This window comes from Anolis sagrei, chromosome 2 (genome assembly GCF_037176765.1).
Source record: "Anolis sagrei isolate rAnoSag1 chromosome 2, rAnoSag1.mat, whole genome shotgun sequence".
Taxonomy (NCBI): Eukaryota; Metazoa; Chordata; class Lepidosauria; order Squamata; family Dactyloidae; genus Anolis; species Anolis sagrei.
Genome location: NC_090022.1, coordinates 36,552,144 through 36,570,519, shown reverse-complemented (window position 1 = coordinate 36,570,519; position 18,376 = coordinate 36,552,144). Strand labels below are relative to the sequence as shown.

The 18,376-nt window shown below is 38.8% G+C and overlaps 1 protein-coding gene across 1 annotated transcript in view; it reads left to right on the top strand.

The window, feature by feature from the left end:
• Positions 1 to 18,376, top strand: part of SUCLG2 (succinate-CoA ligase GDP-forming subunit beta) — a 237,892-nt gene that overhangs the window by 58,883 nt on the left and 160,633 nt on the right. Inside the window, exon 2 of the mRNA XM_060766395.2 lies at positions 2,964 to 3,105. Coding sequence (XP_060622378.1) covers positions 2,964 to 3,105 — 142 coding nt within the window. The remainder of the gene's footprint in view (positions 1 to 2,963; positions 3,106 to 18,376) is intronic.

Sequence of the window (18,376 nt, the reverse complement as noted above, 5' to 3'; positions counted from 1 at the left end):
TTGAATATATAGGTAGGCAGAGATAGACAGAGGGACTCTTTCCTTTTTTATGGCACGAGAACAGGAGTGATTTAGGTTAAGTGATACATCCTCTGCCTCACATATCTCTTCTCCTCTAGACCCATTTATTACTTGGCCCCAGCGGTCCCATTTCCTGCTGCTCCTTAGTTGGAGAGCCAGACAAAATGCCTGTCACAAACCCCAGCTAACTATGCAGTGGGGTTGGCTACGTGCCTCAAGGTCACCACTGACAGCTCTAAGCATCTGTGCAGCTCCTTTCCATGCTGCAGCGGTGCTTGGCTTTTGCTCAAAGAGTTATGTGCACGAAGGGGAGGTCTTGGCAGATGACCACATGCAGGCCATGTACCCAGCAAGCTGTTCTTCCGTTAGAAGGGGATGGAGATGTAAAAAATCAGTATGTGAAAGCTTTCCTGAGCTTTCATCTGACCCTGTAGACATTGTGCAGGACATTCGGAGAGCAAAAAGCAACAAAAACAGTAAAAAAAAGTGCAGGTTTTATGTTTGCCCTTAAGATGGCAGTGGGGAGTTTTGATTCCTAAGCAAGAAGTTTAAAGATTCTGGCCATCACAGATTTGAAATTTTGTATCATCCCGTGTTCTTGTCCTCAGCACTGTGTTGCACCTGACCTAATAATGAAGATGTAGAAATGGGACAGAGTGTAGCTGGACTAATAAAATCTAGTACATATTTCTCATATATTGCATTGAAAATGCATTGAAACAAGGTGTTTAGGGAATGTGTGCACTGTTTTCAAGATGGATTGTGCCCTAGGAATTAGTATCCTGCTTAAAAACAAGTTATCTCAACCCAGTGCGACATCTTTACATTATTAGAAAGGCATTTTTGCCATCATTAAATTTGATGGGTTGGGATGTGATGAACATTGGAGTCATTTCCAAGGTTGCAGAACTTGCTTGTTCCAAATCTAAATATTTTTCTAATTATATCTGTACAATATGTACTATGACTGAGGAAGAGTGGCTTGCTTAAGAACATCTCACATTAATGGCTGATGGGTTTCCATAACTAGTGCTCCATTTAGTGGATATCAATGGCTATAGGAAGCATTTAGTATGGATTTCCATAACTAGTATTTCATCTCTGGCCACACAATCAACTTTGTGAACCTTACTTGACCCCTGTAAAATAATTGTAAATATTTTATGTTCAGATCTTATTTCATTATATATTTTTGTTTGATTATGTTTTATTTGTTTTATTGATGTTAGGTTCTAATGTTGTACTTACATGTGGGTTTATGCGGGATTATTATGTTGGTATTTGTTTGTTTTACAGATTCATTAATGTTTGCCCTTTTTAATGTTTGAATCCACCCTGAGTCTCTCCCCCCCCCCCAGGAGATATAGGGCAGAATATAAATAAATAAAGATGATGATGATGATGATGATTATTATTATTTGAAACACAACAATATGAGTGCATAGCAGACACTCTGCTGGCTGTTGAATTGGATCACACGTCGGACACTTCCCAAGTGTCTAAGACTTTGTGATGTATCGGCGAATAGTGCGTGCAGATCCCAGTAAGGTGGCCTTCTGCAACTGGCAGATGGTAATTTTGTCAGCACCGATTGTGCTTAAGTGCAAGCCAAGGTCTTTAGGCACTGTACCCAGTGTGCCGATCACCATTGGGACCACCTTGACTGGTTTGTGCCAGAGTCTTTGCAGTTCGATCTTTAAATCCTCATATCGTGTCAGTTTTTCCAGTTGTTTCTCTTCAATCCTGCTGTCACCTGGGATTGCAACATCGTTGATCCATACTTTGTTTTTTAACAGCATCGTGAAGTCAGGAGTGTTGTGCTCCAGAACTCTGTCTGAATTCGGAAGTCCCAGAGGAGTTTGGCATGTTCATTCTCTGTAACTTTTTCCGGCTTGTGATTCCACCAGTTCATTGTTGCAGGCAGATGGTATTTGTGGCACAAGTTCCAATGAATCATCTGAGCAACAGTGTTATGCCTCTGCTTGGAGTCTGTCTGCGTGATCTTATTGCAGCAGCTGAGGATGTGATCTATTGTTTCATCTGCTTCCTTGCAGAGTCTACATTTGGGATCTGTTGTTGACTTTTCAATTCTGGCTTTGATAGCATTGGTTTGAATGGCTTGTTCTTGGGCTGCCAGAATCAGGCCCTCAGTCTCCTTTTTCAGAGTTCCATTTGTGAACCACAGCCATGTTTTTTCTTTGTCAATTTGGCTCTCAATTTTTGCCAGAAACTGTCCATGGAGAGCCTTCTTTTGCCAGTTTTCTCTTATTATTTCTTTATTATTATTATTATTATTATTATTATTATTATTATTATTATTAAATAGAGATCAGTGGCTATAGGAAATGCCCACTAGCCAAGACAGTTACAGACACTTAGCATCATGTTTCTACAGTATTTAGAGTTTATAAACTTTACTCCTCCTGAAATGTGTTGCCTATTTTTAAAGTTGTGCGGATCTTGCAGGTCTGGAAATGAATAGAAAATAATGTTGTGAACATATGTTCACTGAGACTGAAACTTTAAATTCATACAAGAATACATTCTGTTGTTATTCATGGAACTTTTCCCCTGAGACGCATGCAACCTATTCTCACAACTCAGCAATGGTGTTTTTGTAATGTAGAAAAGGACAACTGTAAATATACAGTACATTGCATTATATCCAGAGATGCTCTTTAAGTGCCAGCCCTGCTAATATAAAATAATAAGTAGCATCATACACCTGTATTATTTTAATGTCTTCTAGGCTTTTAAAATAGGTGGCACGTAAGAGTTTGACTAATATACTTTCTGTAAAATATTAAATATATTCTAGCCTTGTTTATTGCTAGTTGCAGGTGACTACATCCATGAGACCTAATAGCCGAGTTGACTGTTGCATGAACTCTTCATAATGAATATGATGATTTCCCGCCTCTTCTCTCTTTTTATTTCTGTAGGCTGTTCAGCTATCCCCCAGACGATGGTTAAACCTGCAGGAATATCAGAGCAAGAAACTGATGGCTGATCATGGGGTCACCGTTCAGAGATTCTTCGTGGCTGACACTGCAAACGATGCTCTTGAGGCAGCTAAGAGACTTAGTAAGTTGGCTATTAATGAAGTGATATCTGCAAGATGCTAAACAAGCTTGGAAAATTAAACAGGGCTGTTGTGGGTAAATATATAGATGGTTGCACGTGGACTTTAAATCTGAGACACATTATAGTGTAACGATCAGAAGAATATAATTAGGATGAGCACAATTTCATATGCAATTTGGATTTTATTTTTATCCCACTCAACCCCGGAGGCTGAGAATGAGGTACAATAAATGGAAATATGTATAACTAATCTGAGAGTATAGCAGATATTGTTATTCAAAATAACTTGTAATACAGAACATGGGTGAGTAAGTGCTGAGAGTATGGAAAGCAAAATGAGGAGGAACAATATTTTTGGAGACAATAAACTTTGCAGAGGTACATTTTGAAGAAAGTAATCCCAAACACATCAAAAGAAAAATTGAACAGGGGAAGAAGAAAGGGGAATAAAATGACGTAAGGGCGTGGGTTGTTGGTTTTGCTGGAGCAACTTTCTAGAATTTGTCACACTGCAACATTTTGCTACCAATTCCACAACAATAAAAATGAGTGAGTTTCTGTGAGTTTTCCGGGCTGTATGGCCATATTCTAGAAGCATTCTCTCCTGATGTTCTGCCCATATATATGGCAGGCATCCTCAGAGGATGAGGGGTCTGTTGGAAACTAGGCAAGTGGGGTTTATATATCTGTGGAATGTCCAGGGTGGGAGAAAGAACTCTTGTCTTGAAAATGAACAAAATCTAACTACCACTATTAAAAAAAACTCTAAAATCATAACAGTTAATAAAGAACAGCACTCAAAAACAGGGGAATTCCAGAAAAGAAACAATCAGTGCCAGCTAATCACCTCCCAACAAAGGATTCCCCCAGGCAGTAAGAAGCCAGACCTTGAAAACTGCTAGGCCATTAAATGCTAATCAGGGTGGCCATTTGCTACATTCACACCTACCTCAAACAGTCAAGAGTTCTTTTTCCGGCCCTGGACTTTCAAGAGAGATATAAATGCAATTTTCCTAGTTTCCAACAGACCTCACAACCTATGAGGATGTGAGGAAATGCCAGGAGAGAATGTTTCTGGAACATGGAACATGGCAGCCCAGAAAACTCACAATAACCCAACTCTTGTCTGTTTCAGGCAAGCGTGGATGTTGCAGTTGGCCACCTTGATTAACATTTAATGGCCTTTTAGCTTCAAAGCCTGGCTGATTGCTGCCTGAGGGGAATCCTTTGTTTGGAGGTGTTAGCTGGATTCCCCCAAACATCAAACAGCCAGGCTTTGAAGCTGCAAGGCCATTAAATGCTAATCAAGGTGGCCAATTTCAACATTCATACTTGCCTCAAGCAGACAAGAGTTATTTTTCCCATCCTGGACATTCCACAGGTATATTATCCTCACTTGCCTAGTTTAGAACAGAGCCCTCAACTCTGAGGATGCCTGCCATAGATGTGGGTGAAACGTCAGGAGAGAATGCTTCTGGAAACTCTTCCCTACAACCGGGAAAACACACAGCAACCCAGTGATTCTGGCCATGAAAGCTTTCGACAACACAATAAAAACGTTCATGAGTATTTTTATGCGCTTGCAAAATTCTCATTGGAAACGTGCTGTAATTTATCTGTACAAAAACAAGAATAAAAACTTGTTCAACTGCCAGCCATCTTTTCCTTGGTGTCTTTGAGGAGGTGAGGGAGTACAAGCAGTGTGATTGCCATGTTTCTTATGCAGAAGGAGCAGTTACTTAGTCTGGGTAGTGGTAAAACTTCCAGATGCTGTTAATTGGCTGCCAGCTATGTATGTTCAGAATCCTTTGGGTACTTAAATTTCATTGGGCTCAGTAGGATTTATTTCTGAGTATGCCAGCATCCCTTTACATGTATATTTCCATACATAATTCTATAGCTGCATCAGTGTCACATAAATCAACGTATGATACAATAGCAATAAATGTGGCAAAATTGAAACAGCAATTTTGAGTCATGGTAAAATTGCAAGAAGCCATTAAAAGTTTTGGTAGGGGAAGAGAGAGAATTGCGATTGCCTGGCACCAGAGCTGGTGTTGGAAAAAAACAGGTATAACAAAGGATTTCTGCAGGTGAGGCTCCACTTGAAAAATGAAAGTGGTATTCCATATTCTGGGGATGACTTTCATATAAGGCAGGTCAGGTGGAAAATAACAGTCCTTTAGATAATAGGGTCCTGGGTTTGACTTCAAAACAGTTTCACTGTGAGAATTTTTAGGAAGTTCACTCCCAGCTTTTTGTATGACACAGTGGGACCTAGCTATCTGCTGGAGTTTGGCTTCAGGATACCAAAATATGTTGATGCTCAGGTCCCTGTATATACAGTGGTGTGGTAAAATGGTGCCCCTCATATAAAATGGCAAAATCAGCATTTGCTTTTTGGAATTTTTGGTTTTGATATTTTTAAGCCGTGGAAGACTAAATTTGTAGATGCAGAATCCATGGATATGGAGGGCCTGCTATACTCAGAAAACATTGGGGGGGGGGGGGGGCTTGTCTTGTTAAAAAAAAGGGTAAAGTTTCTCTTGACATTAAGTCTAGTCTTGTCCAACTCTGGGGCTTGGTGCGCATCTCCATTTCTAAGTCGAAGAGTTGGCATTGTCTGTAGACATCCCCTAGGTCATGTGGCTGGCATAACACATAGAGTGCCATTACCTTCCCACCAAGGCTACACCTATTGATCTACTCACATTTGCATGTTTTCAAATTGCTAGGTTGGCAGAAGCTGGGGCTAACAGCAGGAGCTCATCCCACTCCCTGGATTCGAACCACCGACCTTTCAGTCAGCAAGTTCAACAGCTCAGCGGTTTAACCTGCTGCACCACTGGGGGCTCCTCTTTTCTTGTTACCCTTTAACAATTACATTACAGGCACATGCATAAACAATGGGATTTCTAAGATGACATTAGTACGGCTGAGTAGCTGGAATGAGTTCAGTGTGTGTGACTAGTTTTTCCATAAAGGAAAAGCCTTCTTATTATTTTCTGGATTGAGTATGCAGGTAGGGCTAGAGTATAATGGTGGAGATACTTGGGGATGGGTTTGGTTTCCTTGGTCTTTTGAGATTTTGCTTCATTTGAAAACAGATTTATTGTAATGGGACTTCAAAGCCACTTCTAAATGTGTGCTCAGTCCTGAGAAGTGTGCCTTCCAAATTAGTGATCTTAGTCCCATTTATACAAGTCCCATTTGTTCTACCATAGAGGAGAGTTGTTTCAACTCTTCAAACTGCAGTGACGAAAAGGCAGCAGAATAGAATATGTGCCATTTCAGCAGATTAAATGAAAATGCTCCTCTATGAGGTTCTGAACACATCATTTTTAATCTTTTGCTTTTCTTCTCTCATCAGTTCACTTTAAGGAATGCTGAGCCCAGAAAAGATCTTGTAGCTTACCTACTGGCTGCTTTTAACTTGAGACTCGATGCTACTTAGTAAGAGAAAGGCTTCTAAATAGGACAGATAAGAGAAGTACTCATGTGCCCAGTATAATGAACAGAGATGGCTTTCTAGATTGAGTCATATTCTCACAGTTTGGCATTTCCATGATTTATTAATGATATTGTCATTGATTATGGTATGTAATTACAAATATAGGTTTGAAAAATACAGGTTTGAAAAATATATTTATTGTGTTTTAAAACATAGAGGGAAAACTAAAAGCAATATTTGCTATGTCTTGAAAGTACCCAGAATCAAATATACCTTTTCTCATGCCTTGAGGGCAGGAGAGAAGGGCATTCACGTTTCTCTCAATTCTCCCTCTCTCTTCTGACCTCCATTCCATGTCCCATGTTATTCCTGAGGTTTTCCTAACCCAAATGGTCACATTTTCAGGAAATGACTGGCCCAAGATGTGGTAGAGTTAGATGGGAAGAGTGGTAACAGAGGGAGCATGTGAAAGTCCAGCCCAAGAAACAACATCCAATCATGTTTATCCTGCAGTGTGTTTCAAAAAGATGGGCCCGATTTGAAATTGCTATATCTTTTGCAACCGTGAATTCCTCATGAATGAAATCCTTACCACTCTCCCAGCACACAAATATCCCCTGGCATAAATCATTTGTAACATCGTGATCCCAAATATACAGCTTAATGAGTTAATCACCAATTGTAGAGGTTTTTTTTTTTAAAAAAAGATTTGTTTTAGGTTCAAAATGATGAGTAAAACTTGATCACTCATTAAACCATTTCTAGCTTTTTGTGTAATTGTAACACATTGCCATCATGAAATACATTGCTTTGAAATTGGGTCCATCATTTTGAAGCACCCCGAACTCCCAACACAATGTGATAAAATCACAGGACAGAAAAAGAAATGTGGGCAATATATGTATTTTGCTGCCCCACATCTCTCATCTTTGAAAACACAATTTTCATAACTTGTAACAATAATTTTCATTTACACAAGTACATCAAAAGCACAAAGAATTTACTGAATTATTTAAAACACTGCTTTTTGATGTAAAGAGATTTTAGAGGGCATGAAATCACTTCCATACTCCATTAAACCTTTAATGAACATAGTCCTCATAGTTAACACACATTGGATCAAAAATGCATCATGAAATTGATACATTGTTACACATCTCTAGAGATCAACTGATGTTTTATTGTTGCATATATTCTTGCATCACCATTCTTTTAAACTATTCACTTTTATATTGTGCCTTTCTCTGTACACAACTTAAAGCAGATTGTAGCAAATTAAAAGTATAACTAAAAACTGTTAGTGCAAAAGTTAAGAAAACAATAAACATTAAACAGACCTTTCTATTAAACCACAATGTTAAAATGGCTTAAAACAAAATTGAAAACGTGTTGTCGGAGGCTTTTATGGCTGTGTGCCGGAAGGACTGAAGACCAACAGGTTGCAGGTTCGAATTCGGGGAGAGGCGGATGAGCTAGTTCTATCAGCTCCAGCTCCTCATATGGGGACATGAGAGAAGCCTCCCACAAGGATGATAAAAACATCAAAAAGATCATCCGGGCGTCCTCTGGGCAACATCCTTGCAGACGGCCAATTCTCTCACACCAGAAGTGACTTGCAGTTTCTCAAGTCGCTCCTGACATGACAAAAAACAAAAACAAAAGAAAAACCTGGGTTGCTGTGAGTTTTTCAGGCTGTATTGCCATGTTCTAGAAGCATTCTTTCCTAATGCTTCTGGAACCTGACCATACAGCCTGGAAAACTCACAGCAAAATTGAAAACATATGAATGATAAAATCACATCACAACTCACTGAACTACCTTTTAGGCAGCCAAAACCTGCCTACATAAAAGGTCTTCCCTTCCCATGGGAAAGAGAACAGGCTTAATTTCTCTGGGATGGAATTTTATGACCTTGTAGCAGCCACAAAGAAGGCCCTCTCCCATGTACTCACCAGACAAGTCTATGATGGGGATGAAGCAGAAATAAAATTTTCCTCCAAAGGTCTTAAAACTTGTGCATGCTCATATTAGAAAATGGGGTCTTTTAGGCATTTGTCATTATTCAAGACATTGTAGGCATAGATATGGAAAGACTTTTTTTTAAAAAAATGGACAGCTTTGAAAAACAAGCATTAGCATGGCTTGTAGGGCATTTCTAGAAACAGAGTCTGCATCAGATAATATGTGTAGTTTAAAATGCAAAAGAAAAAAAATAGCATAATTGAAAAGAAAAGCCAACAGTTGCTATGATATCTCTATCAACTTTAACACCAAAACTTAGGCTGAAACGCACGTCTAATTTATTGTTTCAATTGGTGTAACCCAGTCCATAGCATTGAAAATTTTATCCCAGGACAATTCAGGAAAAAGATGGAGGAGCATGGAAGCCTAAGACCTTGATCCTGATTCTTGGTCTCAGTGATGGTTTTGAGCAAAGGTCCTCAAGCTTTTAAAGCTGAGGGCCAGTTTGCAATCCCTCAGACTGTTGCAAGGTCACACTATGGTTTGAAATAAAATGAACAAATTCCTATGCACATTGTACACATCTTTTTATAGTGCAAAAAAACCTGTGAAAGAACAATACAATACCTAAAATGAAGAAGAATGTTAACCAACTAAACTTACCAGTATTTCAATGGGAAGTGTGGGCCTGCTTTTGGCTGATGAGATAGTCAAGTTAAATAGGATTGTTGCTTCTGCTGTGTGCCTTATTTATTTATTTATTTATTTATTTAGCACTCTTGTACCCCACCCTTCTTACCATGAAGGGGACTCAGAACGGCCTTACAAAGGTAACAATTTGATGCCACATATACTTTTTGATAAATAAACAAATGCATTAAAATCCGAACCAATTAAATCATAAACATTAAAAACTTAAATTAAAATCACACAATCCAAGTCATACTCCAGGTCCAATCCACATAATTGTTCTGTTATTTTGTAATATTTTATTTATTAATTAATTATTCAAACTTATATGCCGCCACTCCCCTGGGGCTCGGAGCGGCTTATTAAAGTTCTCCAATTTACTGACCAAAAGCTTGGTCCCAGAGCTATGGTGTCAGTTTTTTTCCCCTGAAGGTCAGGAAGGAGGGGACTGATCTAATTTCACCAGGGAGGGACTTCCATAGATGAGGAGCCATCACTGGAAAGACCAGTCTGTCATCCCTACCAATTGCATTTGCAAGGGGCAGTGGGACCAAAGTTGGGCGTCCCCCGATGATCTTAGTCTCCGAGGTGGATCATAGAGGCAGATACAGGTTAGTAGTTTCAGACCTAGAGTGACCCTAAGTCTAAAGTTTAGGATGGGTCCATCTGGCCTACAGGGCTTAGTTTTGGGACCCCTGGTTTATAGCATGGTTGGGGAATATGTGCATTGCAGTTCCATCAGCATCTACCATAAATAGCAGTATAGGAACATTTGAAGTATGACAAACACCTCAAACACAATTGGGAGCTTGTGAATGATATTGTTATTCTGAATCAGTAACACAGCAGTGGTGGAGTTTGTTTCTAGTTGGTAGCAGAAACTGATAGCTAATAAACAGGTAGCAAAGATAATATTAGAAAACCAAAAAAGGTGGTGGTTAATGTAATCACTTTTTATACAGTCTCTGAAACACAAGAATGAGTGGCAATGCTATAGCACTCTGTTTAATACATTTCTTGATTAATAGTTTCCTTGGAAACATGTCAGAAAATACACTAATAGCTCAAAAGGGAGGGGGAACATAAAAGGATTTGTAAACAAGTTTTATGGGCCTGGTGGATTTTTTTTCACCAAGCGAAACATAGCAGATGCCTAGAAAATTAAAGTCATGCCATTAATACTTGCCTTCAAAGGGAACTCTGACTAGTAAAAGATAGAACCCAAAGGATTTTTGGCTTTGTGCATTGCCGAACAATTCTCCGATGAAACTACTTTGCAGGAAACATTGCTGATTAGTCAACATTAAGTCATTTTATGCTCCTAGACAAGAAGCTGTACATCTCCAACAAATAAAGAAAAGGCTCATTCCAAACCATCTTAAAAGTACTGTTACGCCTGATCCGCTTTATGAGGGAGGCTCCAAATCAACAAATTTGCCTTTTTATATCTGTGTTTAACATAGAATAACAAGCCAAGGGATTTGAGAGCCCGTTTTTGAAATTCACATTATGAAGGAACAATCAGAATGTATCATTAATATTTTCATGTGGTTTATTGTCTGTGTTAGATGTGAGGCAGAACTTCTGCGAAAAAAGGAGACAGATGGAATAAAGTTAATAGTCTAAAAATAATCAGTATCAGTAATAACTTTCACTGAATGTGAATAAACAGCCACATTTGTGAGCGGTAAGTAAAGTAGGTAGTTATTGATTTATCTTGCACAAAAAGTAGGATCAGATTTCCCTTTACAGTAAAGAAAAGTGTTATTCAGAGTTATAGTATGTAGAGTGACATCTGAATTTTTACTTGCTAATATTATACAATACGTATCTCAGCCATCTTTCATGACTTCAGGCTTCCAAAGGCATAGAATCATAGAGTTGGAAGAGACCTTGCCAAAAAGCAGGAAAATTGCATTCATAGCATCCCAACAGATGGCCACCCAGCTCTGTTTAAAAGCCTCCAAAGAAGGAGCTTCCACCAGACTTCAGGGCAGAAAGTTCCACTGCTCTCACAGCTCTCACAGTTAGGAAGTTCCTGTCATTTAAAGCCATTGTTCTGCATCCTAGTTTCCAGAGTAGCAGAAAACAATCTTGCTTCCTTGTCCCTATGACTTCCCCTCACATATTTATGCATGCCCATCATGTCTTCTCTCAGCCTTCTCTTCAGAAGGCTAAACATGCCCAGCTCTTTAAGTCGCTCTTCATAGGGCTTGTTCTCCAGATCCTTGATCATTTTGGACTCCCTCCTCTGGACACATTCCAGCTTGTCAACATGTCCCGTCACTTGTGGTGCCCAGAATTGGACATAGTATTCCAGATGTGGTCTAACCAAGGCAGAATAAAGGGGTAACATGACTTTCCTGGATCTAGACACTATACTCCTATGTATGCACGCCAAAATCCCATTGGCTTTTTTAGCTGCCATATCACATTGTTGGCTCATGTTTAGCTTGTTGCCCATGAGGACTCCAAGATCTTTTTCACACATACTGCTGTCGAGCCAGGCAACCTCCATTCTGTATCTTTGCATTTCATTTTTCTTCCTAAGTTGAGTATCTTGCATTTGTCCCTGTTGAACTTCATTTTGTTATTTTTGGCCCATCTCTCTAATCTGTTCAGATCGTTTTGAATTCTGCTTCTGTCTTCTGGAGTATTTGCTATCCCTCTCAATTTGGTGTTGTCTGCAAACTTGATGATCATTCCTTCTAACCCTTCACTTAAGTCATTAATAAAGACAAAAATAAAGATAAAAATAATAGTATACAATATGTATCTCAGCCATCTTTCACGACTTAGGCTTCCAAAAGCATCATCCAAATATAATATAATGTCAGTATATGGTTATAAAAGCATAGATAGTTTTAAATTTATGAGGGAACCAATTGAAACAAGCCACAAACACACCTTCCGCAAGCATTGAGGCAACTATAGATAATAAATCAGTTAAAATAAATACATACAACTCTTCCTGGGGCGAATCAGTGACTTAGGATCTTGTCCTAACAATGAGGACTTCACTCTTTTCCTGGATTTAAAAAAGTACATTTCTCTCTGTTGTGGGATGGCTGTTTCTTGCATAAGTCATCAACCCCTCTTAGTCTTGCATTATAGGGTTAGCTTGTGGGGTATAACGGGGCCATTTGTGGTGTCAAGGTCCAGCGGGGATTTGGGGACGTTTTGACGCAAGTCCCCATTGAGCTATGAATCTCTTTGAGTGACCTTGGGACAATTGCTTTCTTTTTAATCTAATCCATCTCACAGGGTTGTTGCAAGAATAAGTAAGGAGGAGGAGATCAAAGACATCCTCTTGTGCTCTTTGGAAGGAAAGAAAATATAGGAAAGCAATATAATAAATAAATAACTATGAGACAACTACAACTATGCTACTCTGCTGCTGTGTATGCATGCCCAGTGTGGAACACATATCACCACGCTAAAACAGTGGATGTGGCTCTTAATGAGACATGCCGCATTATCATGGGGTGTCTGTGCCCTACACCACTGGAGAAATTACACTGTCTAGCCGGTATTGCACCACCTGACATCTGCCGGGAAGTAGCAGTCAATAGTGAAAGGACTAAGGCAGTGACATTTCCAGTTCATTCCTTGTTTGGATATCAGCCAGCACACCAACAGAAAACTGGGCGACTTGGAAGGCGCTGAACAGACTGCGCTCCAGCACCATGAGATGCAGAGCCAATCTTAAGAAATGGGGCTACAAAGTGGAATCCACGACATGTGAGTGTAGAGAAGAGCAAACCACTGACCACCTGCTGCAATGCAACCTGAGCCCTGCTACATGCACAATGGAAGACCTTCTTGCGGCAATACCAGAGGCACTCCAAGTGGACAGATACTGGTCAAAGGACATTTAATCAACTACCAAGCTTGCAAACTTTGTGTTTTGCCTGTTTGTTTGTTTTGTTAAAAATGTATTACAACTGTCCGGTAGCTCCTAACACAATAAATAAATAAAGCTGATCAATGCAGATTAATTAGGAAAGTTGAGGACATGTAAAAGTAAATGCCTTTTGGAAGCAAAAGAAGCTGCCTTTACACCTTTCCTTCCAAATCACCATACCATCTTTTCATACCATGTATCATGTATTGCCTACAAATCATCACATTTGAACCTGGGTTAGACAAGCATTTTGTTATTGGCAATTGATTGAGGTGTTTCTCCACTCTAGTACGAGGGTTTTTTTGTTTTGTTTTGCAAAAAGGGTTCCGATCTGCTTTTATACTCTTCTAGAATTGTTGGATCAATACCATAGCCTTTTGTTGCTTTCAGTTATGTTTATTTGTTTTTTTTAAAGTCTATTTAAACATGTTGATGACTTGTTGGTGGATTAATATATCCACTAAGAAGTCATTGGCATGTTGGCAAATTTCACTGTTGCAAAACCAGAAAGAAGAAAATAGTTAATAGAAGAACATATAGCATATAACATCGCTGCATGAAAATTTTGTATGTAAGTCTCCAGTCTGGCCACCAATTAACTTAATTATTGTTGTTTGATGTCAAGTTGATGTTTCACACAGGTCATCCCTATGAATGGGAATGGAATCCAGGAATCTGATCCTTGGTTGAATCAATTCCCAACCTTTGTTACTCCAGGTACTCGGGCCATCAGTTCCTAGAAGCACCAGTCAGCTTGATCAATTTTCAGGAATTCTGGGAAACTATAGGCTGAGAAACACTTCACTAGTGTAATCTTCATTTTTTCATATTGCCTTACACTGTGTATGTATATATACATGTGCCTTTAAGTTGCCTGTCTACTAAAGCAACCCCATGAATTTCATAGAGTTTTCTTAGGCAAGGCATGAACACAGGTGGTTTTGCCAAACTTTCTAAGGAAAACATTTTTACCTTCTAGGGCACATGTGTCCATCTCAAGGCCCACAGGCCCAATCCAGTCCACTATGTCATTTTATGTGGCCCTTCAGATGCTGGACTACAACTCCTATATGTCTTATCATTGGACCCCATAACTAGAACTGATGGGAGTTGTGCTACAGTAACATCTAGAAGCCTGCAGTTTGTTCTCTTTAGTCGATAGTGGGGCTTGAATTTAGATTCTAGGGTTGTGGTTATGATGTCTGACTTTAAAATTTCCTATAACCTTTTTTCTACCTCAGAGCCACAAGTGCTATTGGGTTGCTAGTCCCATCATCTCCAGTCTGCATGATACATAATTAAAAGTGATTGGGGTTGTTGTTCAATAACATCTGAAGATCCAATTCGGGCAAAAACTAAAGAGCACCAAACACAATGTAAACAAATTTTAGTTGACCCTTTGTATCCATGAATCCATTAACCATGAATTCAACAGATAGACTTAAGGCTGATGTGACGAAAATGAGTTTGACACCATTGTTCTAGTGGATGATCAACAGAAGTCTGTTTTTTCCACTCCTAATATAGGGAAGGCTTTAAAAAAGTACTGTATGCCTTCACATTTTTTTAGACTTACTGAGTGCACAACTGAGCACAAGCTGTAGCCTACCTTCAGTTATTTTATAAGCCTTTGCTGCCACAAATGTCTTTGAATAGTATAGATTTATAGTAATGTGAGTAATGGGTATGGGAACAGCAAATCAAAATCTCATTTCAGATATTTGACACTAATGTTGTGCTGAGTTACTGTTCTCTGTGTTGGATTTCTGATCAAATTACTAAAATTGCCACTTGGAAACAGGAATGGAGACAAAAATACAAACAAATATTGTTATAAATGGGTACTGAATTTCATAGTTAGTCGATGGCATAGATACCTTTTTAGTCCTGTTTATGTTAAAAGAGAGAGGGAAATCAAAGATTTGATTGGTGGCTTTTCTGTGCTATTACAATTTCTAATGTTTAAACATGATAAAAGCCAGATTGTTCAATGTGTAATATTATTGTGTGTTTGATTATTTCTAATTTGTCATGATGCATTCTATTTAGCTATTTAACAAGACAATCAAATATCAGATTGTTATCCTTTTTTAATGTGATTTTATATGTTAACTACATTAGTAAAAATTGCTATATTTTTCATTATGTTCTTCACTGTTACTCATTGAAACAAAAACAGACAAGGCTCTACCTAGGCCCAGTAATTTTTTGACACTGGGCTTTTACTGCGCTGGTTCATAGTATAGTTCTCAATTTGTGGGTCCCCAGATGTTTTGGCCTTCAACTCCCAGAAATCATAACAGCTTGTTAAACTGGCTGGGATTTCTGGGAGTTGTAGGCCAAAACACCTGGGACCCCAATGGGTTGAGAATCACTGGTATAGAACCATTTCATTTTGTGGGGCCATCAAGTAGTAAGATTCCTTTATTTCATGTCAATAGTAGCTGTCAGTGAAGATAGTATGATAATAATATGTGATGTATTCTTGGGATATATTATTGTGACTTTTGTAGATACATATTCTGCCCCTTAGGCAATTTTTATTGTTCAACCAGTTTTATCTCACACTATTTGCAGCTGTGTTATACTACTTGAAGGCACTCTTGGATCTAGTGGCACTTTTCACAGGTCAGATGGTGGTGGTGGCCAGGTATGCTTTTGTCCAACTTGGTTTGGTGGCCACCCACTTCCTTTCCTCAGGAAGGAGCATTTGGCCCCAAGAGATTAACGAAGAGCAGCTTACTGTAGTTCTGCACATGACTGCTCTTGAAAAGTGTTTGGCGTTTACAGTTAGTATGCACTACAGTGGCTAGACATTTGTCAGACTGTGTTTTACAGATCCTTTTGTTACTTTGGGTTTCAAAATGTCATTATACAAAGGGATCTTTCAGTATGTTATAAACTAACTTGCAGATTGAAATTGGTAACAAAAATTTCATAGGCTAAGGATTCATCTACACTACAATACAGCACATTAAGTGCAATGGCTCTGTGCTATGGAATTCTGGATCTGTTGTTTGGTGAGGCACCAGAACCCTTGTAAAGCCAGAACTCTCATGATTCCATATCATTGAGCCATAGTGTTATCCAACTGCATGGATTCTACAATGTAGATGTACCCTTTATCTTGTTTCTCAGATGCCGCTTTCCTTCAGGTTCTTTTCAGCCTGCTTTTGTCCTTGAGGGGCTTAAACAATTTGGGGCCAGAAGTTCTGAAGACTGCCATTTTTATATAAAGTGCCCCATACTTTACAATCCCATCATACAGTTTTCATGGTAGAATACATTCAAAAGGGGGTTACTGTTCCTCCTTTTTTGTAATCCTAAGTGTTAGCTATGGTTCCATTCCCATTGTTTCTGAGAGATCCTCCACCAATGTCACCTTCCACTTCAGCTGCTGCCCAATAGCTCTTTGGCACATTTAGTCCTGTTCCTAAACAAAAGCCCATCTAAAATGGGAGTCCCTACCAACCACACTCCTGCAGTCATCATAGCATGTTGCTTCATAATCCTGCCTTTGTGGAAGGGTGGAAGCTGGAGAATAAGGACAGGAAGAAATTCAACTCATCTGAAATGTGTTGCTGGGGAAGGGTTCTACAGATACGGGCAAATGATAAAAAGAAGAATAAATAGGTCCTAGAGCAAACCAAGCACGGACTCTCCCTAGTATACTGTTTTAATTTTTATGTCTTAATGTTTATGCTTTTAACTGTTATAATTGCTGTTTTGTATTTTATAATGTGGCATCGAATTGTTGCCAATTGGAAGCCGCCCTGAGTTCCCCTAGGGGTTGAGAAGGGTGGGGTAGAAATGTTCGAAATAAATAAATAAATAAATAAATAAAAGCCACAATGACTAAACCAAGACTGTTGAACTTTGGATATATCAAGACATGAATCACCAGAAAAAGATGATAATACTTGGTAAGGTAGAAGCCAAAAAGAAAAGAAGAAGATCACATTCTAGGTCGATAGATTCAATCAAGGAATCCACCGTCTTGAGTTTGAAAGACCTGAGCAGAGCTGTTGAAAGAGTAAGTTGGGCGTCTCTCATTCATAGAGTTGCCATAAATTGAAGTTGCAGTTTCAGCAATTGACAACAATAATGTACTCCATAGCGCCAAACCAACATAAAGCACTCATTCCCATAGCAAGGACTGAGCCAGGGGAAACCAAGTCTGGGAAATGTAATGGTGTGAAATGTTAAAGTTTTACCAGTCGTCTATCCGATAATTTTTAGAAATAATGTAGGGGAAAAAATATAAAAGTGTTCTGCATTAAATATTTTATTCACCATTATTTATAATTCCCAGACCTTTACATCTATAGCCTGGGAACAGACTGGTAATTATGGAGATGTTGTAATGGTGTAGTTCCTGTTATAGTCTGGATAAACACCAGTTTCTGAACACTTTTGTATTCTAATTTATTTACCTAACTAACGAAAGGACCTTTTTGTACATGTTTGTTTGCTATCAACATATGCTAGGACTAGATGGAAGAAAAAATTTCCCAATAGCATGAAATGCATTAGTACAGCAAGGACTGTCAGCTTGTTTTGACATACATTTTCTTGTCATGTTCATGTTACTGAAGTACAGAGATGAGATGTAAAATAATAGTCCCAGTTGAGAAATCAGCAAATGTGTTATTGCTATAACTTAATTCCCACATCCCTCTGAGCACTGTCAAGTGGCAGCATAAAAACGTCTTCAGAAATCACCTGATAATATTACATTTATTGGCATGAGAATTAGTAATAGTCAATCAAAATCTACGCATAGTTGAAAGCCAGCTTATGCTGATTTTTAGTTGAGCTTCAAGTGAACTGTAGGCTGAAGGCAGCATATGATACATTTTCCTGAAGATGGAATTAAATTTTTGATATATGTTATCGTTTTTTTGCTGCAAATTAGTAAGGAAGTGGGTCTCTATTCATTACTTGTGTCTTGGTTTGACATGAAGTCCTCCATTGGGGAGCGAATAAGCACTATTGGCCACTTAGAGTACTTCATTCCCCATATGATTCTTTCTAGCAGAAAAGAGATGCCTGGGTTTTCCAAACTATGGTTGCCTCCAAATGGTATTTCTTTTAGCTTTATGGATATTTCACAACCGAATTGGTTGTGAAAAGACTGTCTTGTGGTGCAAACGTCTAGATGTTTATCTACCTTGAAGCTGTTTTATGTGACTGGGGGTGAGTCTTCACTATCTTAGGATAGTCGTTATCATGACAAAATTCTTGAAATGAAGTGATATGGGAT